Source organism: Mizuhopecten yessoensis, unplaced genomic scaffold (assembly GCF_002113885.1).
Source record: "Mizuhopecten yessoensis strain PY_sf001 unplaced genomic scaffold, ASM211388v2 scaffold4033, whole genome shotgun sequence".
NCBI classification, from domain to species: Eukaryota; Metazoa; Mollusca; class Bivalvia; order Pectinida; family Pectinidae; genus Mizuhopecten; species Mizuhopecten yessoensis.
In genome coordinates this window covers 1,202,561-1,226,243 of record NW_018405342.1, presented here as the reverse complement: position 1 = coordinate 1,226,243, position 23,683 = coordinate 1,202,561, and the positions used below count along the sequence as shown (strand labels likewise).

Genomic DNA, 23,683 nt, shown 5'->3' with positions numbered 1-23,683 from the left:
CTACAGACATAGCCCATAGCAAAGGTCAATCAGCTTGTGCTTTATAATTACTTAAATATGTCTCAATGTTACTTTAATTATATTAAGTCACTAGGATAAGTCAAGCACGCCTGCTTTCTATTATCATCTGGAGAAGTATATAGGTTAACAGTTGTTTACATCATAACAACATGTCAAGTTTCAATTTTGTACCTAAATTAGCATGCCAGCAAACGCTTAAAAATATATCCACTTAAGTTACATTTATAATACATTACTTTCGTATGTTTGTATAGGTAAATCATATACATGTTGAGACTTGATGCAATTTTTTTAGAAAGGTGTGCTATTATTTACTTAAATATGCGAGGTTTTATAGAGAAATATATATGTATGCATATTTTGTATATTTTTGCAAACAATAAAATATTAGAATATTTTCATTTTATTTGGCCTGTTATTTTTTTAGGAAAATTGTTCTCTCTTAATTTTTGTATGCCAGTCTTATGGGGTCACATGCATTATTATAAGACTCTTTCATGCTCATGGGGTATAGGAAAGGGAAATTTCACCCGAGGGGTTTTCAAATTTGGTTTTGCCAAATTTGAAAATCCTCGGGGTGGAATTTCCCTATCCTACACCCCTAAGCATGAAAGAGTATTTTCTTTCATTTCCCTGCGTGTAAGATAGAGCTGTCCAGGGTAAGAAAGGGGTGTAGGGCATTTCTTTTTTACACCCCATTTCACGTGCCGTGATGTCACAATGGCTGGACAATAACGTCACGAATTTGGAACACTCCGATGGCGCAATGCCGAAAAGGCGATGTGAAGAATTTAAAAACCTTTTACGATATACGTATTTACCGTAAACGTCCTAGGGAGATGTGATTAATTTTCCTGCGCAAACTCTGTTTGCCAATATGGAATATGCTAAATCTAGCCAGTGGCAAGTCCAAACGCATTTTCGTGGGTCTGAGCTTATTCTGGTGGTTGGTATGAGAGAAAATTATATATCATACGGTACATCCTTTCAGAATTGTGCGTTTTTGATATGCCTTTTTTATGTCGCAATTTAATATGCTTTGGGGACATTTCTAATTTATGGACTAATTTTCTTAAAACATTGAAGACTAAATTGTAATGCCATGTAGTTGTGATTTCAAAATCCACAGTCTGATGGAAGCATTGTTTAATGTGCATCTTATTTTTTGCAGACAAGTCAAACTCGCTTTAAAAGCCACTGGCGAATGTGTAACTGCGTAGGTAGCCAACTTTGTAAACAAATTAAAAACCTTTGTCAAGTTGATAATATGTCAGTATTCCATGCAACACTGAAATATAACTATACAATTCACGTCACTATACAATATACCATTAAAATACAAAAGGCATTGATATATACGTTGCGAGGTAAACATGTTTAAGTTCATTAACATCATAGTAAATCCCTGATTCAAACAGAATATTGATTACTCGTGTCATAGTTTATTGCTTACTCTCATTAAAGTATAAAGCTAATTCACTTGAAAAGTATATCGCTAATTCACGTTTTAGTTTATCGCCAACTCACATTTTAGTTTATCGCCAACTCACGATTTTAGCATATTGCTAGCTCACATTTTAGCATATCGCTAACTCACATAATAGTTATAGCTAACTCGCATTATAGAATATAGCTACATTTATATCTCACATTTTAGTATATCGCTAACTCACATTACAGTAATAGCTAACTCACATTTTAGTACATTGCTAACTCACATTAAAGTATATCGCTAACTCACATTAAAGTATATAGCTAAATCACATTATAGTATATCGTTAACTCACCTTAAAGTAATAGCTAACTCACATTACAGTATATTGCTAACTCACATTATAGTAATAGCTAACTCACATTATAGTATATTGCTAACTCGCATGATAGTATATTGCTATCTCACATTATAGTATATTGCTAAGTCACATTATAGTATATAGCTAACTCACATTTTAGTATACGTATTACCGCTAACTCACATTATAGTAATAGCTAACTCACATTATAGCACCCCATTATAGTATATAGTCAACTCGCATTTTAGTATATCGCTAACTCACGTTTTAGTATATCACTAATACACATTGTAGTATATACAAAATTGTAACTTTCCCACATTTTAGTATATCGCTAACTCCCATTTTAGTATATCACTAATACACATTATAGTATATAGCTACATTTGTATCTCACATTTTAGCGTATCGCAAACTCGCATTAAAGTATATTACTAACTCAGATTTTAGGATATCGCTTACTCACATTTTAGTAAATCGCTCACTCACATTTGAGTATATCGCTAACTCGCATTTTAGTATATTGTTAACTCACATTTTAGCAAATGACTAACTTACCATATAGCACATGTTCGGTGATAACCGTGTTTCAAAACAATCTTACTACGGATCATATACAGAATACGCGATGATGCGCGAAAGTTAACTGATATTAGCAATTTCCACAGACGTATCCCCTTCGAAAATAGATGTGATTCTCTATATTTCCACACACGTTTCCCCTTTGAAAATGAACAGAGATTACAGTATTTTTCCCAAAGACGTTTCCATCCGAATATGAACTGATTCACAGTAATTGTTCGCAAACGAACTCTTCGGAAATGATCTGATTTAGAGTATTTCCCAAAGAACGTTCCCTTTCGAGAATGAACGGGATTTACTGCAAGTTTTCCTGAGACGTTTCCCTTCCAAACGTGATTTATTACAAACTGTTTTAACACGTATACTCTCTGTGAAGGCAAGTTTGAACACGCATACATACAGGATTTCACGTTTGAAACTGAACTTTCAGGTTTGCGTACATAACGCGAGACGTGGGAGTATCGTAGTCCGGCTGTCCCATATGGGAGTTGCTGTATACGTGCAAAGACTCGTAAGGGAGCGTGTCCCGTTTTTCGGGTACTTGTTCATACGCATGAGGCGTTTCAGCCGTATTTCCATAGAGATGGAGACTGTCATAGGTATCCTGCGGTGGAGAAGTGCGCACGTTCTGCTCAAAATCTTGATACTCGGCTGAAATTAATACGAAAGACATTTGAAGACCCATATATATATCCTCTAAAATGAAAACAAAATGTGTGATAGTGTTAGCGTAGTATATGTAAAACAAAACAGAATTTCATGCATGATCTTTATATATTTCTATAAACATTTGAATGAAATATCAAAATCAAAATGCAAAAACAATGGTATGGCTTCAAAAAAGATGCGACTGCATCACACATACCAGAGATGAGAGACTTTAGCCATCGCTACAGGGGTTAATACAGGTTATAGGTCAAGTACGTCAGCACTGTGTCCAAAGCCGTGAAGTGGTATGACAGTCATATACTGATATTGCCTCAGAATAATACTTTGTGACTATAGCGAGTAATTCTTCAAATGTGCAAAAAATGATTGTCAATTTCAGTGAAATCCATATGATAGGATGAATGAGCCCGGGTTTCCTTTGCCTATGACACCAGACCTAGACATTTTGACAGGTAGATGTTCCTCTGGCCCTGACACCAGACCTAGACATTTTAACAGATAGATGTTCCTCTGGCCCTGACACCAGTCCTAGACATTTTGCCAGATAGATGTTCCTCTGGCCCTAACACCACACCTAGACATTTTGACAGATAGATGTTCCGCTGGCCCTGACACCAGTCCTAGACATTTTGCCAGATAGATGTTCCTCTGGCCCTAACACCACACCTAGACATTTTGACAGATAGATGTTCCGCTGGCCCTGACACCAGTCCTAGACATTTTGCCAGATAGATGTTCCTCTGGCCCTAACACAAGACATAGCCATGTTGACAGATAGATGTTCCTCTGGCCCTGACCCCAGACCTAGACATTTTGACAGATAGATGGTCCTCTGACCCTAACACCAGACCTAGACATTTTTACAGATAGATGTTCCTCTGGCCCTGACACCAGTCCTAGACATTTTGCCAGATAGATGTTCCTCTGGCCCTAACACCACACCTAGACATTTTGACAGATAGATGTTCCGCTGGCCCTGACACCAGTCCTAGACATTTTGACAGATAGATGTTCCTCTGGCCCCGACACCAGACCTAGACATTTTGACAGATAGATGGTCCTCTGACCCTAACACAAGACAGAGATTTTAACAGGTAGATGTTCCTCTGGCCCTGACACCAGACCCAGACATTTTGACAGATAGATGTTCCTCTGGCCCTGACACCAGTCCTAGACATTTTGCCAGATAGATGTTCCTCTGGCCCTAACACCACACCTAGACATTTTGACAGATAGATGTTCCGCTGGCCCTGACACCAGTCCTAGACATTTTGACAGATAGACGTTCCTCTGGCAATAACACCAGACCTAGACCTTTTGACAGATAGATGTTCCTCTGGCCCTAACCCCAGACCTAGACATTTTAACAGATAGATGTTCCTCTGGCCATGACACCAGACCTAGACATTTTGACAGATAGCTGGTCCTCTGGCCCTAACACCAGACCTAGACATTTTGACAGATAGATGGTCCTCTGACCCTAACACCAGACCTAGACATTTTTACAGATAGATGTTCCTCTGGCCCTGACACCAGTCCTAGACATTTTGCCAGATAGATGTTCCTCTGGCCCTAACACAAGACATAGCCATGTTGACAGATAGATGTTCCTCTGGCCCTGACCCCAGACCTAGACATTTTGACAGATAGATGGTCCTCTGACCCTAACACAAGACAGACATTTTAACAGGTAGATGTTCCTCTGGCCCTGACACCAGACCCAGACATTTTGACAGATAGATGTTCCTCTGACCCTATCACCAGACCTAGACATTTTGACAGATAGATGGTCCTCTGGCCCTAACACCAGCCCTAGACATTTTAACAGATAGATGTTCCTCTGGCCCTAACACAAGACATAGACATTTTGACAGATAGATGTTCCTCTGGCCCTGACACCAGACCTAGACATTTTGACAGATAGATGTTCCTCTGGCCCTAACACAAGACATAGACATTTTGACAGATAGATGTTCCTCTGGCCCTAACACCAGACCTAGACATTTTGACAGATAGATGTTCCTCTGGCCCTAACACAAGACATAGCCATGTTGACAGATAGATGTTCCTCTGGCCCTAACACAAGACATAGACATTTTGACAGACAGATGTTCCTCTGGCCCTAACACCAGACCTAGGCATTTTAACAGATAGATGTTCCTCTGACCCTAACACCAGACCTAGACATTTTAACAGATAGATGTTCCTCTGGCCCTAGCACCAGACTTACACATTTTGACAGTCAGGGTGTCAGGGCCAGAGAAAGTTCGGGCTAGGGATGAATAAGAAATACGTAATATGTAAAAACATATATCGATAGTGCGAATATTAAGCATGCCTACATATATGTAATTGAATTGTAGAAGATAAACTTCGATAATATAAATTTCTTCGGCAATTTGTAGGTTGTTTTTATTGCATACTTTCAATATGGTATTACATAGCTGACTATGTTCTATATTCTCATCTATGTTCTATATTTTCCTCGGACGTTCCATGGGTCTGCAAAATACACAACAATAAGAACCAACTCACCATCATTTGCGGCACTGTTGTCTCCCTTCGGGTGTTTGACGAATACCCGACCGTTAGCTGTCAGTTTGTTTGTATCCCTGGAAAACAATCGGTAAATGTATCACAATTCATTCAAATTTATCAGAAACAGCATTACCGTTTCATCCATATATGCCTACTGTAACATAGGGATATCACTAATTGGTAAGCTACCTAGAGCGGTATATGGTCAGAAAATGATATTAATTAGTACTATTGCGTTTTCCTCTAGATTTTAAGTATAGCTATTTATCAATATTTCTCCCTGTTAGTATTGTATTTAGTAAAGCATTAGTTAGCGAAAGACAACATTGAAGTAGACATGTTAGCAAAATGTCTGTGAAATGCTTTGAGTGGCTTCGTCGGACGGCGAAAATACACGAAAGGTCACCTCTATAGTACAATCAAGGATTTCGGAATAAACATCAATTGTGCAGATTTGTTTTTTTTGTAAATTATCACATAAAGCCTTAAAAACTGAACAACCTCTGTGTGCTATCTTGCTCATCGTGGTCCTTTTTAGATACATACTAGCAATAGAGAGTTAATTAAGTTATGAACTTTGTTGATATGACTTTCACAATTTAGATGATTGACATCTTTGCAGGTATGCAGCGCATGATACAGTTTGCCTGCAAAGCTGCGTCATTCACACAGACTTTAAATGTCATATCAGTACAGTTCAATGCTTGTATTAACCGGTTTTAGATGGATGAACAGTGGTATCCAATGTTACAACAATGGCACTTATAAAAATGCAATATCAGTTTGGTAGGGTTTTATTGTGGCAACCTCTTCTTGTTTGTTCGTGGTTTAACGTCCTTGCAACAGTCAGGGTCATATAAGGACAGGTGCTTAGGGAGAACCCTCTTAAAGAGAAAGGTAGGAGAGAAAGAAGACAGGAAAGATAAACGACCAGCAGGTTTATTTTTGGTTTCTGAATTTTCCATAAATGGTAGACAAGGAAGAGAACCCCCCGATTCTGGTGGGGGTCCACATGAGTCGCCTCCTACGATCATATAGTGGGATACAGTAGGCCTATTCTGTCCCTAAACATGCACGGTGTGTAACATGTACTCACCCATTGACTTCCTTCTTTCTTTTGTACCTGACCCTTACTAGCAGTACTGCCGCAACGACAACCGCTAGTACAGCCAGGGGTATCCCTATAGACAGCCCGGTCGAGGCACTGTCCGGCTCGTCCTGTCCTTCCCCTACGTTACCTAGGTTGGTCTCATCACCTGACCCCTCGTCTTCGTCGTTTCCGGAAGTAGTGGTTTCTGGGATTGTTGTGATGGTGGTTGGTGTGGTTTGCGTGGTTTGGGTGGTCATTGTAGGTGTATTAGTAGTAGTGGTTTGTTTGAGCGTGGAAAGGATGTTTGCAGTCACTATAGGTCTAGTAATAAATGTTTGGTCTTTTGTAATCAGTCTAAGTGTAGTCATGGGTGGAGTAGTGGTTACGGTGACATAACCGCCAGCTGAAAATATATATTAAGATAATGGCTTTAGTTTTAAGGATCCCTGTCTCAATGCAGGCAAAACACAGCTTTAGTTTTCGTATATGAAGTAACCTCTCCTTAATTTGGTTTTGGATGAATCTCTAGCTTGTCTTGGCATTATATTTACCGTTGATCAGGAAGCGCAATTGGGTCAATTGACAGTATAATGAACAGAACCAGGGTGCGAATCCTGGTCTGGCTCCGTGTCATTATTACACTCAGCACATTGTTATTGATTCTTTTTGTTTGTTTATTTGTTTCTTTTTTTCCCCCATGAAAATTGTGCAATGTATGTGTTTCTTTTAAGAAATTATTATGTTTTCAAATAAATTATGTGGAAGTATGATCCGCAATGTCTCACATCTAACATTGACAGAATAATAACTAAAATGTTTGTAAGTTAAATCACAAAAATCAGATAACACCATAATATGGAGCTTTTAGAGGGTATTATGTATACCTTCATTCTCTCGACCAGATATATATATACAAGGAGAAACAGACACAGTGGCCGTGACTGTTCTGAATCATACCCCGCAACACAGGTCAAAGGTTTATTAGGCTATGTATGTCACGATAAATACACATGCACTAGAAGGATATACATATTTGGACTGATTACCCCTTTCATTTATCCCAACCAGTTACAATTGTAAAAGGGGATTTGTAGGGTGTGCAGGAGTCACACTTATGTCAGTCATTCCTATTCAACAATATGAGTATTTCTTTAAAGAAGTTCTTCCGCATAGTTTATATTAGTATATACTGTAATCCCCTTATTTTCGTTTTGGATATAACTGTAGCACAGTTGGGTCAGGCCACTTCCGTTGACCAGGTAGCTCAGTAGTAGGTCAGAGCGGCAGTATAACAGTCTGAAGTCAAGGGTTCCAATTCCGGTCTAGATCAGCTGCAACACTGTTGTTGATATATTTTGTTTATGTCATATTTATTATTTTCCCCGTAAGGGTTGGTTTTCTTTTTAGAAATGATTGNTTAAACCCCCCCCCCCCCCCCTCCCCCCCAAAAAAAGTGTTCAATGCGTTATTAGAGTGTTTGGCAGTGGTACGGAGATCTCTAAATAAATGGTTTCCCTCCATTGAGATTTAATTTAAATGTCATTTGAAAGTAGTTCAATGCACAAAACGAGTACTTACTTTTAGTACATCGTGCGACCGTTCTAACTGCACGTGGAACGCAACAGGTAAACCGGATTTTGTTAATTAACACATATATTCTGCAAATAAATAAATGCAACACTTCATGAATCCTCTTTTTTATCCTCCACGTGAAAAATTCTCTACTTTAAATATTTTTTGTAAATTAATCATTACCAATTTGTAACTCAAAATTTTGTACGTTCGTTATTTTCAAACTTGCTATAAGGGACAATTTGCTTTAACAGGGTAAACAAAGTTGTGTAGCTTATTCAAATGCATGTAAGTTGTAACTTCATTGAAACAATGTGTGACAATTTATTCATAACTGGATTAATGCTATGAAATAAATACATAAATGATTGGACATTGTGGCTAGTTATAATCTAAAATATTTGTACATACATGATTCCCAAAAACTAGACCAGCTAATTGTGCTATAAATGATTATCTATTTTAAATTCCATTGTTCTCTACTGTAAGCCGAACGTGACCTGTTTAAATGACAACACTTTTCTATTATCTGGCTTATGGTCCATACTCTGCCTCAATGAACGATTTCGAAAACTCTCACGAAAAGCCATATCGAAGCCAAGTCATGAACGTTTAAAATGGGCACCTTGTTGGCTCTACTCAAACTTTTCCATCCCGCGCGTGTTGCTGTGCGAATAATTTAAGCACATTAAAACCAAAACCTATGTGAAAATTATTTTATTAAACAGAAAGTATCGTATTGCCAATTTTACAGAAGATACAACACAAAGCAGTAAACCAAAAAAGCAGTCAATCAATTGTTTTCATGATGCTGGAGAATTCGAAATCGTCCATCAGACTATAACGTTTGAAAAATAAAATTGTTTTCTTAACTGACCAATAGAAAAACGTGAACAAGTTATATATATATACATTTGTAAATTCTTGATTGACTGTAGAATCAACTATGCCTACCTGATTTGGTCGTCTGGGCATGCTGACTGTGCGTCTGTTAGCTTTAGTAGGTATATCAACAACAGCGTGGCTAACTCTGGCCTCAGATACTTCATCGCTGCTTTAGTCTATTTCACGTAGAGGCATTTCATATTGTTTGTCAAAATACTTCAATTATAAATAAAATACTTCGTAATATGCATTTGATCACAATTTTAATAAGACCCGGTTCCGGGATCATATATTAGTAAACAATTCAGAATGCAATTCAAATAAACGTCAATAAAGTAGTTATTTCTAATGGAATTATATCGACATTATAATAGATAGTGTAAATCGGCTCGTTTGCAGGAGAACGAGATGATTAAAGCTCTACCAAAGCAATTAGCCGTTAATATCCAAACTATTCGATCTGTTAGGTAGATGGTATCACTGCACCAGTTACGTGTATAATCGCATAGACGAGTTCCCTGTTTAAGCAACGAAAAGTTTATTCTGGCTTAAGAGCAATTTTCCATGTCAAATAATGTATTTCTCATGTGATTTTTATGAAATACTTCATTTAAAAAGGACTTAAACAAATATTTCACAATAATGACCATGTTGATAATATAGTTTAACTTGTTATTAAAAGCATATTTCAGTCTTGCTAATGTTCGCTCCCAAAGTAAGTGAGATCTATGATTTTATTTTACGAATAATATATTTTTTTAGAGGTGGAGATTAATAACAACCGTAAGGTTGTTCTACAATGTAACGTTAAACTGCGACTTCGTTGCGAGAAAATGCCTTCCTATCACTTCATAGAAGATTGAAGTGCTTCAAATATTCATTTCCATAAAATCAAAGTTATCGGCATTAATAAACAAGATATTTGCGAAGCTTTTTTTGTCTACTGTCAGTACTGTTAATATTGATAAATAATCAATGTTACATACATTAATTTGAATTTCATTTAAATAACACCTAAACTATTGATTAAAAATTAAAGGCATATTAAAAGTTTATTTAATTTCAATGAATAACACCTCAATTGCAGATATATGATGGGAATTAGTGGATAGATATGTATTCCTACTTACATTAAAGTCACAATTTTCATTTCATTAAATAGATATAGCGAATATTTACTGCAGTACGACTTTTGCAATCAAACCGGTACTTACCAGAGTGGGAAACTATAGATTTCTTCAATGTCTTCTGTTCATGCCATGGAACGTTTTATAAGCGGTGATAAATAAAGACTTTATGTTCTTGCTAAGCATCAGTACACTGGGAGTGTTTGACGCCAACATATATAGACTTGGAGACACGACGGGGATGAATCAGCTCAGAATGAGTACAAATTAGGAACAACAAACGTGAACTTGATCCAATACGTATGACAATACAGGAAGTATGTAGGAAAAACGCACTCAAGAAACTCTGCGCGGATGGAAGCGATCGGCGAGTGGTATAGGGACTTAACTAACAGGCTAATAAATAGTTTTACCTCATGTACTCAACTGCCTGTCTGCTTCATTTCCATACAGTTGATAACAATATAAATAGAATTTCCACAAATCATTATTGTTTGTTTGTCTATCTTAGGTTATACTTTTATCTATTGATTTGAATTTCAATTAGATTTTAGCTTTTTAAATGACCATTTTTACGATTGCGCACGATAGTATTCTTTCGATTTTTATTTATTTAAATAAAATGGGCCAAAATACACATGGAATGGCATTGGTTTCATTTTCTCATTCCCATGCGATTACAGGGCCACACATTTGTATTGATGGTGACTAAACATTACCAAGTGACTTCAATGGCTACCAATAATTCAGTGAGGTGAGGAAATGCACCTTTCCTGCATTTAAATATTTTAAACCTAAAGGAACCTGTTTGGAATAAAACATGTCTAAATTGTTAATTGAATTTGCATATGTAACGATATATCCGAGAAAGAGAAGCAAAAGGGGGATGCATATTTTTCATCAACTTAAACTAAATAATGTAGAAAATGATCCTAAATCGTAAAAACAAGAGCACACACTTTTATAGTATTTTTAAAAGCATACATTCGGTATTTTTCCAATTCTGTCATTTTATGTATGATCTAGGAGTCTATAAACAGGGCTAACTGTGGTAAAATTCAATTACTGTTTTTCTGTGATTAGTTTGGCCGTTCTCAAATTTCTCCTTTTCGGAGGGACTGTGTTAGTACAACTAAAGTGAGTGTCTGGAATATCTTAACATATATCACGCACAAACAACATGTGAAGATTGAATGTGCTTAAATTATTAGTATTACGTCCTTGTCGGCCCATCAACACAGGAAAGATCACTAGGGTCAATACCTGGTCGATAAAAGCAAATGTTAAATGAAAAGGACATCAAACAAACGGAAATGAGTATTTAAAGTGTATACGGTGACTCATGTATTTTTTATCAGACCAACAGCTTTTAAATAGTTTTAAATTGTAGGGATACTTATTGTTTCGGAAAGAGATTTAAGACATGTAACATTATAACAGAAACGTTCTCAAATACTCTAAAGGTCAACACAATCTAATAAGTGTTTTTATTGTAAATGGTTAACATTCTACGCAGGGAGGCTGGTCTTCACTGATTAATAAGCGAAAGTTTTTATGATACGAGTGTGCAATATCTACCCGCACTGATGTTTATGTCTAGGAAATATCATTTTCCTTTCTTGCATGCTTCACACTGGCCAACTTGCTGGTATTGACATTTTTTTCTGACCCTGTTTGAGATATTAGTACTGGAATTTTCTAGATAGATGCATCCTTGAAAACAAAGAATTCCGATCTCAATACAATATATCTTCTCTGTACCCTTTTACTATGTTACAGCAAAATTAAAAGCTATATATACGCGACACGTTGCAGGGAATTACACGAATCGCGCGGCAGCTTAACTGTAAAATCGACAGGTTTTAAGTTTGGTGTAGCTCATCTGTAAACTTCAAAGGACAGTATTAGCCTAGTAGCGATTGGTCAGGTTTTATACCTGACATCAATCAAATCGGTTATTACGAGCATTTGAATTTGTCGTGACTAAATTCCAGGGGTTCAGACAAAACACGTTTATCGACAGACTTGTATGATGAGGATGAAATAGATGCCTCCTGTTGGCAAAGTTACAACTCATTAAGCAGGATTTTTAACAAAATAAGCTTCACATAGGGAATTTTGCTGCCATCGCCTTGATTTGATTTCCAGACATGTACTTTCAGACTGCAATGATTAAAGTGTAGTGTAGTGTATTAGAGCTCTGATGGCCCAAATAGTTTCCTAGATGCGACAGAAGATATACTGAGGGGTGCCACATGTGGTTCAGGATCAGCTTAACTTTCCTGTGAACTGTGTGGAGCCATCTTAGTTTTTGTTGTTATCTTTTCAATTTAATATAGGTTTGGCTCTGCCAGTGTATTGATGATATTGTATATCATTTTTGGATTTAAGCATTTTCAGTTTCTTGTAAAAATATTATCAACGTTATTTGAAATATTAATTTACTTTCTGATTCTTAAAAAAAAGTCAGTTCTCAAGGTCTATTTTCACTTTGTAGTGTGCGCCAGGTTGGGGTGCGCTTGACCAGCCCTTTAACAACTGTATTGCTCAGGCTGAATGTCTTCCTACGTGCATATCCCGTCTTTGCGTATTGCAGAGTTTTCTTCTCTTGGTAGCAGGTATTGATTGTTACGTCATTATTCTGTGTGAGAAAATTACGTCGTTTTCTCAAAAATTGATGACGTTACTCTCACAAACAAGTGACGTAACAATCAATACCTGCTCCCAAGAGAAGATAACTCTGCAATACGCAAAGACGGAATAGCCTAATCCACGTTTCATCCATGATAACAACCATGTTTGTATATTATGTACATATGTTTGACTAGATTTAATTAGGACACTTCATATCATAACTTTTTCGAACAACTAACGTGATGCCTTGTTTTAGTCATTGTAAAGTCATTGTTCCATATTTTTTTTTATATATAGGTAGATGATGTTAGGCTGTTACAGAAATATTATTTTCACTGACGGTACAGACACTACAATACCGCAATTATTAGGAAACATATTTTTGTTTATATTACTTTTTGTCAATATTGATGCGGTTATGAACGCATGCCGGTTACTGGTATTTACATATGAACGGCGTAAATTTAGTAAGAACACACGAAATTTCAAAAAGTTGTGGTTCCAGTTCAAGTTCTTTCTTACCTTTGGTCTTTTGACCCATCGGTTTCAAAAGTGAGATTTATTTACAGTATCTACAGACAATTCCGAGGTTTTCGTAGTATACTTCAAACTAGCCACTTAAAATTAAGTACCATCGATGATTTTTGTTTACACTATGCTTGCGTTATATGCATCTGAAGGGCTATTTTGTGTTCGCTCATCTGTCTTCGTCTTGGTACAAGAGGTTGATGCTGACTATACAAGAGTATCGTGTCTTGACTACATTAAATGTCAAGTACAAAACACTTATTAATCGTAAGAGCTTGTCATATACATAAAGATACATTAGACTTCCCCCAGTGCAGTGACAAAGGATGGACATCATTAACATAAAGAATGCCTTGTACTTTATACTGTAGTCTTATTAACATAGAGTGTCATTCATGAAATCAGACTATTGTCATATCATTTAAAACTAATTTAAAGTCACGTGCTCAAAATCATTACATAACGAATATTAATGGACTGGTAATATGGAATTGATTTGAAACGAAATGATATTAATGGTTTGTCTTTCCTTTAAGTTAATAATTAAACTTATATTCGTTGGTGCGAAAACGAGATACTGCACTCTGTACGCACTTCAAATTTGACACTGGAGTTCCGGTAAGTCATTTATATATAAGTAAAGTGATTCATAAACGTATTATATGATTGTTTGTGGGGGACGTATATATGTTAATCTTGGGTGAATTGATGGTAAAAGCGGACAGGACAGACCAGGACGTTACCTAATTGACGATTTGATTAGAGTATTAGGATCGAGTCATAAACAAAAGGTAAGATGTGTGATTGAATTGTTCAAGCAAAACAATACTTATATGAAAAACTAGCCTCACTATTCATAAATATTTTCCGAGACAAGCAACCATTTTGGGGTATATGATTTTAGAAGCGATAATCTACATAATTGAATGTAATAAAACAATAAAATGTTGACATATTACAGTTAACTTTTAAACGCAAATTAAACGTATATCAAACATTTTCAAAGTGTCGTAATAGACCTTTAAATCATTGAGAACAATTATGTAGAAACAAAACATACAATCTATAAATAGAGAATAATACATGTCTTTTTTTCATATCACACCCAGTATCAACCCGAGACTGCAATATCAGCCCAAGGGCCGAAGGCCCGAGGGCTGATTTTGGTCGAGGGTTGATACTGGGTGTGATATGGAAAAAGGCAGGTTTTATTCTGTTTATTACATACTTACTAATAAAAGCTACCTTCTTATGATCTATTTTTCTTTTGAAATATTGAAAAACGAAAAATTTCCAAAAGGGGTGTGATACGGGTTTTGCGGGCTGATACGGGTTTTGGGGTGTGATACGGCGGGGGCTGATACGGCTTTTGGGGTGTGATACGGCGAGGGCTGATATGGGTAAGGGTAATTGTGTCGTATCGCATATACAAAAAACCCGTATTTATAAGTAAGTATGTAATAAATATGTATAACATGTCACTGTTTTGTTAAAATAACGTTTCCTTTCACTACAGGCTCCATATCGGTTCATCTTTCTAAATACACGGTAGTAGACTCTGCTGATGGGTTTCTAAATCCTCGAAATCTTCCGTAACCTTGACGACCACAGTTATCTGTTTTCAGTAGTGACAGAGTTCGTAATATATACACTTTACTCATCATAAATTTGAGTTTAACCAGTTCCCTTCTTCTATTTTGTGAAATTCACAAAATTAAGGAGTTTAACGCTTCAACAGTAGTTTAGATCAGTTTAGACTTTCACCGTTTTGACCCAACATCATCATTACCGTAGAGTCAGCTGATGGTGCAGTTCAATTCATTTTTTGCATATAGTTTCTATTACACAATTAAAAACGTGCTATCACATGTATGTCTAAAATGTTGTCTGTTCTTTTGCGGGTGCATTGCAAACATCAAATGATTTCTTCTCTTCATTTCAACAGAAGGCAACATCACAGCTGATGACATACTTTCTTGACATTAAAACATTGGTTTATTTGGAAATGATTCCATGTGATATTGTTTTCTTTCACGACTCATCGACAATGTTTGTCATTTAGGGCCAAACAACACTAAAAACAGGAATTCACAAAAAATATTACATTACACTATAAAAAAGGTAAAAATGTGTAACAGACATAAACGAATCATCAATAGCAAACGCATTTGTTGTACGATATGATAAATATGTCTGTAAAGATCAATTGAGTGTCAATAAGCATATAATTGACTGCACAGAAATTTTTCAGAGAGGGTACATCATAGTCTGTCACGCATTTGTTTGAAATCAGCACAACAAATCATAACATTGACTGTAAATGGTTGCTTACATGCATGTTTGAAACGTTTAGATATGTACAGGCAAGCGTTTACCCTCAATAGGCCAAGCTTATTTACACAGGGTCTCACTACAACTCTTTCCTCTGCTCACGTTGAACCATTGCTTTTTGAAATACGTGTTTAATTACGGTTTTATTGACACGTGGGAATTTTCTTTGATTGAGTTTTGTCGAGTGAGGGATATGTGTGCATGTTCATATCGATACATTTCTTCATACACCAAAGTTAACAAGACTACTGACACAAGCACAGCTGTCTCTATCGCATTTGCTAATAATAAGTTTTGACGGTAGCGTGCACTATATGATAAACCGTTTTTAAATAGTAGTTTTTACCTATTTGGATTTCCACCTTTTTGGTACCTAGCATCACCGATGAGTCATAGAAGGACTTAACGGCTGTATGTGCAGTGCAAGTCATTTTAGCCTACTTCATCTATTACCATGTTATTGGAGCAATCACATGTGTGTGGCCTAGGTTCATCCATTTAATACACAAGTTTTTACGTTCATCCTTGCAATAGGGTAATTTATTCATCATAATTAGATTAAAGTTTGGATATTGGGCCCCTGGGTTGATATGGATTAGGATATGGAAATTACTAAGTGATATGGAATTGTATGGAATGGATGGGGAATAAATTTAGAGTTTTGCTTGTCCTTTTGCTTATCGTTTACCAAAGATCAAAAAGCTTATATTTTTCATTATTTCCCTCCCGCCATGTTGTTTAGAAATTTTCTAAGAGAAACTAATGACAGATACTTAAGAAACTGCACATGGTTATATGTGGGCATGTTTAGATATTCGCAACATGTTTTATAACTCGTTATAATATGATCTATTACTGTAAGAAACAGATTGTGTACATTTGTTGCAGGTACTGGCATTTATACAAGATGATATTTCCAATAATCATGATCGCCTTGGCAACAACAGCGGTATCGCAGCATCCCATTCAAACGTTGACAAATGAGAGTTCATTATCAACTGCGATGGATTCAGAAGAAGATGATCTGGATGCTTATACAGACAGCGAACCTGTTACCGATGTGGAGTCAGAAAATATCTGCAAGAGAGTTGTAATGTAAGCTGATTTACAAATTAATATTTCGTATATATATATTCAAGAAGCGGCACGGTATCTATCTGTCCCAGGATTCCAGCACATATCTGCCTTAACATTCATATAATCATTGATTTTTTATGCACTCTCTCTCCTTTTCAACAGTAGTAGAGACCAATACGGATTGCAAATGTGTTGTCCCCAGCATCACCGTTGAGTCCTAGAAGTATGCAACTGTTGTATGGTGCAATGATGCAGTGTGTTTAACTTTTTGACATACTGTATCTATTACCAAACGTTTAATTAAAGGTGCAGTCAAGTATGTGTGTGATACGTTCATCTTCCATGCATTTCAGAGTTATTCTACTCATTAATTGAATTTTGTTGGTGGTAACCCAACAATCAAAACCTTTAGTCCTGGATATAATCAGCTGATCTGTCTGGCCAGCGGCAGTACTATACAGCTCAGGAGTGCTAAATATACACCATAAAACAAACCTAGGGGGAGGTTGTTATAAACAAAAAAAACCTACATTGCAATTCTCTAGTGTTTTGCATAAGAGATCACTTAATATACTCCAAGAAGATGTTTCTAATAAGCATATGAAATCCACAATTGATTTCGATGCATATTGCCTATAATAATTATGGTGAACTTGGATCTAGTTTGTTTAGCAGTTTCCATTCAGATTAACAGGGTTATTTTTGACAAGACAGGCTGATATGGCATAGAGACATATCATGAATTGATGACACATTTATACAGATAATAAGGGATAACGGTTTAATAAGACACACCTTCAAGTCAAATGGTTTATATTTGCTTAATTAAGAAATGTAGCACGAAGAAATCTTTTCTTTTCAGATCCAATATAACAAGATTTATAACATTCAGGGTTGAAACGAGAAAAAAATGTCAGAATTCGTCGGAGGATTGTAACAAAGACGGATACAAGTAAGTTAAGTTCTAAAATGGAAAAAGGAATATGGTACTGTGGATCTCTAAGTAAAGCTCTAAAGTTCTGAAGTAGACCACCATGAATGTTTTGGTCAGTAAACTACGGTAATTTGAACTAGGGCTGCCAAAAATACCCGCCGAAATATACTCGCGAGTGACAACACAGACATTGCAGATACTATATATCGACATATGACAGTGATTTTAAAGGCAGTTTATATTTTTAAAGCATATTACAATGCTGTATCGACCAACATATGTTGCTCGCACATACGTTAATCTTTTGAGTATGTTTCGTGGTTTGTAGGTGGGTAAGATCAGTAAGATACAGGAACTTGACTGTAACAGAGAGGAGGTCAGAACACGTTTGTTGTGATGGCTTCAAAAACGAGAGTGGGAAGTGCATCAAAGGTAAGATTTCATAAATGTTATTCCGTCTTTGCGTATTGCAGAGTTATCTTCTCTTGGGAGCAGGTATTGATTGTTACGTCATTGGTTCGTGTGAGAAAATTACGTCGTATTCTCAAAAAGTGATGACGTTACTCTCACAAACAAGTGACGTAACAATCAATACCTGCTCACAAGAGAAGATAACTCTGCAATACGCAAAGACGGAATACTGTATACCGGGAAATTTTCGCTGCTGTTTTATTTTCGCCTTTTTGCCCTCTGAAACGAGGCTGAATTTATCATTACAGGAGCATAAGGTAACAACATGATTTACATAACAATAAAATGTGATTTAACCAGGCGAAAGTCAAAAGTTCGATCACGTGAAAATATCCCGGCACACAGTAATAAGTCATAGGAAAAGGTGTTGTGTTCCCTTTCTAGTTTACTTTCAAGTCAACGTTCTTCCCATCAGTAGGCATATGCAACAAGTTGACCAGTAACCTATTGGCTACCTTTCAAAAACATGAGTTAGAGACACTCATTTTTTAAACATTAAAAAAAAGATATATATTTCACAAAAAATATACTTTTAAGTAAAGTTATTTCCGTAATCAATTAAATGAAATATTTTGTCAATAATTAAGCAGATACAATCGTTTTGCATATTATTGATTCAGTTAATCACTAAAAACGTTTCTATTTTGTTGAAAATATCATATTATTATCTTTACTCTGCAGCGCCATATAATTGTGGTCTAAATTTCAATACTGCATGGATTTTAAAACAAAAAATGAAAATATTCTGTTAAACACAAATGGTTTTCTTGATTATGAAAGATTCGTCTCAGTATCGGAGTATTTAATTAACTTTTGCCTCCCGTAGGTGACGACAGTGTTTATAAATGGAGAATACAACATTGAAAAAGAATTAATTTTACCTCAATGAATTGTGTCCATGTTTTACATATACTATAGCCACCACTAGTGTCAGGTTAACACTCAGATTATCAGTTTGGATGTCATATCTTCAGCTCAGAATCCACAAGAAAGGAAAAGTGTGCCTTATAGTTTCTTTTAACGCCAAAGATTTTGTTTATACCTGCAACATAAACAGTTCATAGTACAGGTTTGCTAGAAATGATTATTTATTGTTTTGTTTCCTTTGCAGAACTTTCCACTGCCATATCAAACAAAACTTCGGGTATCATGGAAAGGGAGATAACACAGAAACTAACAATTCTAATGATAGTACTTTCGGTAGTGGGAGCAGTTGTGTTGATAACTGTCATTGTCGTAATCTTCAAACTGGAATGTTTAAAGAAAAGGTAATATTATGATGGCAATTTCTCATTTTGTATTTATTAAGGTGGTGAGAAAAGGAAACAGAACTTTCAACTTTAAAAAGATATTTTGAAAGCATTATGTCAAACGGAAATTAATAATTCGACTGAAGAGTTAGTCTTGGCATTTCGCCCGCTTCTTAAGTTAATTAACATGGGCAGAAAGGCATGAGGAAAAACTAAATATATTCTATTTTCAAAGTAATCCTTTCCTTCCATTCATAAAGAATTGAGTTCCCTTTGCCTAAGGATGCTGCATTCTTGTATACACCGAATTTGGGTAAACTCCCTCCATTCACCTAAAAGTAGAAGACTTTTAAACATTTATCACCATGTTTCCCTTTTGGACCCCACCCTTCTGACCCTTTAAGGGTGGGAACACACCATCTGTCTATAAAACGTTGATTTCAATTTGCCCTAGGATACTTTAAACGAAACGTTGGCTAGAACACCATTCGTACGGAAAGAGAATAATTTGTAACATTTATGAACATTTCTCATATTTGGCCTAAAAAATCGTACTGATGTAGAAGACTTTTAAAAACTTATTACTATACTCCCCTATTGGGCCCTGCCGGGTGTCCCCAATGGGCCACACACTCCGTTTATTCAAAATTGGGAAAACTCGATCGACCCAGTGAGCTAAAAATTTACAACAAATACCTCTTATTTGCCGCTGCATGGATATAATTTCAAGATGTTGAAGAAACTTGTACTACTACATCAGTTTATTATTTCAATCATACTTTAATTGTGACAATATAAATATATAATTGTTTTTTCGTATATTCTACATATATCAATATATGTTTTCTAAATAATATTTTGTAAGATTGACGTGCCAAACGTTCTGTTCATATCCTTTTAGGCCAAGTGAAAGACAAGCATATGCACATGGTAAATATGAATTTTGCTTCTTTACTGTTTTTTTTCATTCGAATAACATTTATTGTTGCATGATAGATAAAGTTAAGTAGAAATATTCGTTTATTTTTTTTGAATAATTTTATGCTTCTCTTAGAAACATGGTATATATTATATGTAAACCTCTAACCTATCGTTAACAATGTGATAACTATTTCAAGTTATACGAAAAACGTGACAACTATTTTAACTTAAACGACCGATGTGATAGCTATTTTAGCTAATGTTAACGATGTGATAACTATTTTAACTAATGTTAATTATGTGATAGCTGTTTTAACTAATGTTAATTATGTGATAGCTATTTTAATCAAAGCTTACCATGATGTAAGTATTTGAACTGATGCTAGCCATATGGTAATGAGCTCAGCCAATTGACACACTTTGAATTGTAATATTTATTTTTGTAAATGGAATAAATAATATATCACAGATTAGAGAGAGAAAATATCATACATTTGATCATGCTCTATCTTTAATAATAATGAGACAAATAAGAAAATAGATAAATAGATACCTTATCTTGTATTTCAGATAATCCAGTTTATGATAGCACAGTTGGTCAATCCCACGTCGACGTGGACAACATGAACACGAATCACGAACAGCCGAACCCTGACGTAATTGCGGACGCTAACACCTGTATGAAATCATGTCAGGTTGGCGATTAATGATGACGTCAACAATATGTTCTCCAGCGTCGACTGAAGCACGTCAGGAAGAAAATATATCCAAATGGTTTACTGCATCCATCTTGAAAAAACCCACTTTACACCTCGATGGGTTATGCAATATCAGTGAAATGAAAATGCAATAACCATGAGGGCTGATACGTTAAGTACTTCTTAATATCATTTCAAATTCAATCATTTTTATCGCTGAATCAGACATTTTGTCATACTACTGGTATATTACATCTTTTACTTCAACCGTTGTAGGATACATGATATTAAGAAGCCCTCAAAAGGCTTGTTATTCGACGATAAAACACTCAAAACATCAAGAAACGATGGAATGAGATACGTGTATGAGTGAGTAATAAGGACCTTTTGTACATGGTTGATGTCATGGCACTCTTACACAATCAGCAATATGATGAGGAATACAAGATCATGATAAAACAATTTATAGAAGCGTTTGCTAAAATTCAGTATTGCATTTTTCTGTGGGTATTTAGAAACATATTGCAGTATATTTGCCAACTTTCAAAAATATGGAAGGATCAAGAGTTAAACTTTATATCTTTTTCACATGATTTACAAAATCTACCAGCTTCCATGTTTCACTTTTGGGGGAGGGGGTACGCTATCCACTTAAACACCATCACATATGAAAGAAGAGGCAGGGAGATGAAGAAACTACGAGTTTTCCCAAAGGATTTTGAAAATTGAAAAAAACCCATCCCTATTGTCAAGTTTTGTAAAAGGACTTCGTTTTCGTCGTCTGCTGGTATTTGATGCCTGATCTCATTGTTAGCTTTTCTGAACGAACGTTAAATCTAGTTATGTATTACAGTTGCATAATTGATATGACAATGTTCCCTGTATCAGATCATTGGATAGTAATACTGAAGAGTCACAGAAATCTACAGTGTGGTATCAGCTTTATGTCATATTAAACCGTTACTTATCATGTATTTATCATATGGTTTATTGATTATAGACTCATGATTGTGTACAATCCTTGTTTGCTTCCTGTTAGTTGAATGAATGGTTTTGAAGATCGGTCACGGTTTTGGATACATGTACGTATGCGAGTGTGGCAATTGTGAGGTTTTACGTCCTCGCGTAAGTCAGGGTGATATGAGGACGGATCTCTAGGGTAGACAAAGCTGGGAAGTCCCCTTTGTGGAAGCTACAAGAAACCCTTGGATTCTGAATAGGGCCCATCATTAGTCGCCTTTTCGATACACATGCAAAGGGATGCAACAGGTCTATTCAATTGCCCCTAAATAGAAGACAAGGAAGAAACCATACTCGATTCTACTGGGGTGGAATTTTGTGTGTTTGAGGGTGATGTATGATATATTATATGCCTTACCTATTGTTTCTAATATGTATGTGTGTACTGCCAAGGTATGTTCCATGTGTGTGTGGTTAGTATACTTTGTCAAAGTGTGAAACTGAGTTAAGCATGTTATTTGTCCGTTAACGTAATGTATCGTCTTCGTACATTTGGTCAATTGTGTTGTGACAATATATCGGAAAAAATGAATAAAAAGTATATCTTGTTAATAAAACTATCACTCCATAACGTTTAATACGCAACATGTATGTTTTCACTCTGATACAACAAAGTTACGATACGATGATATAACATGTAATTAATTGTGAGAGGCAAAACGAATTTTTAATATAAAAAATATGTCCAACTCTTAAATTGCATCTGTCCTTTCTGGATCACGCTGAGTTTTTGTCATAACAATTTTCCTCTTTAAAAAAAAACCCCCATCAGAATCGAGATACTTTACCTACGTCTACTAAAGATGCTTACATACTAGCGACTATTTTACGTTGTGATCAACTCTGCTTTGGACTATAAGACATCACTCATCTCTCTCTCTATATATAAACAGTGCAAAACATAAATTAGCTGTATCACTTACGACTAATAAAGAAATTGAAAACATTATCTTTGTCCTCTATTTCAGACAGTTTTTAACCTCTATTTGTGGTCTAAGACCAAACTATGCGCGATACTCTTCAGGGTTTTCAAAGTATTTCGGATATCTACTTTCTCTCTGGACATGAAGGAAAACTGATATTGGTTATACGAACATGCCACAGTGTTATAATTAGTTACAGAACCCTGACGTGGGTGTGCCCGTATAAGTGTGTCATACTCTGTCTATATTTTGAGTACTATTTGCAGGTTACATGGTAAGTCTATGGGGAGATTGAAAGTGATTTGGACATAGTTGAACCCACGAAGCTTGTGCCCTACTAGGGGCTGATGTTAGCAAAATCACTGATAGCTACCCCGAAGGGAAGGGAGATAATTTTGTCTTAAATCTTACTAAGAAGGGGTTTAAATGTCAAGAAAACACCTTTGTAGTAAGTTTTCAACTGTGTTGCACAGGTGCACAAAATATCTGACGAGATACAAATTCCATCAAGAAACCCTTATCACCCCCATATTTATAGAATATAGACAGAACTTCAGATAGATTGATTTATTAAAAAGAGTGAGATAAGGGATTCACACACGAATACTACGAACACGAG

The 23,683-nt window shown here is 35.9% G+C and overlaps 2 protein-coding genes across 3 annotated transcripts; one reads left to right on the top strand and one right to left on the bottom strand.

The window, feature by feature from the left end:
• Window positions 1-719: 719 nt before the first annotated feature.
• On the bottom strand, window positions 720-10,532 carry LOC110448428. Of its 2 annotated transcripts, none has more exons than XM_021494657.1 (6): window positions 10,365-10,532; window positions 9,220-9,366; window positions 8,272-8,351; window positions 6,700-7,096; window positions 5,601-5,677; window positions 720-3,047 (listed from the first exon to the last, which is right to left on the bottom strand). In XM_021494657.1, the coding sequence occupies exons 2-6, from the start codon at window positions 9,312-9,314 to the stop codon at window positions 2,803-2,805; spliced, it is 894 nt and encodes a 297-aa protein (XP_021350332.1). In that variant the 5' UTR covers window positions 9,315-9,366; window positions 10,365-10,532; the 3' UTR covers window positions 720-2,802. The 2 variants fall into 2 exon arrangements, with proteins under 2 accessions (XP_021350332.1, XP_021350331.1); XM_021494656.1 differs by having other exon boundaries at window positions 9,220-9,326.
• Window positions 10,533-14,100: 3,568 nt separating this feature from the next.
• Window positions 14,101-23,082, top strand: LOC110448427. The gene is made up of 7 exons (XM_021494654.1): window positions 14,101-14,230; window positions 16,659-16,865; window positions 17,710-17,799; window positions 18,110-18,213; window positions 19,364-19,520; window positions 20,404-20,432; window positions 20,994-23,082. Exons 2-7 carry the CDS (start codon window positions 16,678-16,680, stop codon window positions 21,128-21,130), a joined length of 705 nt encoding a protein of 234 aa, XP_021350329.1. The 5' UTR covers window positions 14,101-14,230; window positions 16,659-16,677; the 3' UTR covers window positions 21,131-23,082.
• The last annotated feature ends 601 nt before the right edge of the window (window positions 23,083-23,683 follow it).

Coding starts and splice junctions, on each gene's coding strand:
- LOC110448427 (XM_021494654.1), top strand. CDS start 16,678: ATGATATTTCCAATAATCATGATCGCCTTGGCAACAACAGCGGTATCG. Junction 19,521..20,403: donor CTGGAATGTTTAAAGAAAAG/GTAATATTATGA, acceptor ATATCCTTTTAG/GCCAAGTGAAAGACAAGCAT. Junction 20,433..20,993: donor AAGACAAGCATATGCACATG/GTAAATATGAAT, acceptor CTTGTATTTCAG/ATAATCCAGTTTATGATAGC.
- LOC110448428 (XM_021494657.1), bottom strand. CDS start 9,314: ATGAAGTATCTGAGGCCAGAGTTAGCCACGCTGTTGTTGATATACCTA. Junction 8,352..9,219: donor TGCCCAGACGACCAAATCAG/GTAGGCATAGTT, acceptor ATTTATTTGCAG/AATATATGTGTTAATTAACA. Junction 7,097..8,271: donor GGTCGCACGATGTACTAAAA/GTAAGTACTCGT, acceptor ATATATTTTCAG/CTGGCGGTTATGTCACCGTA.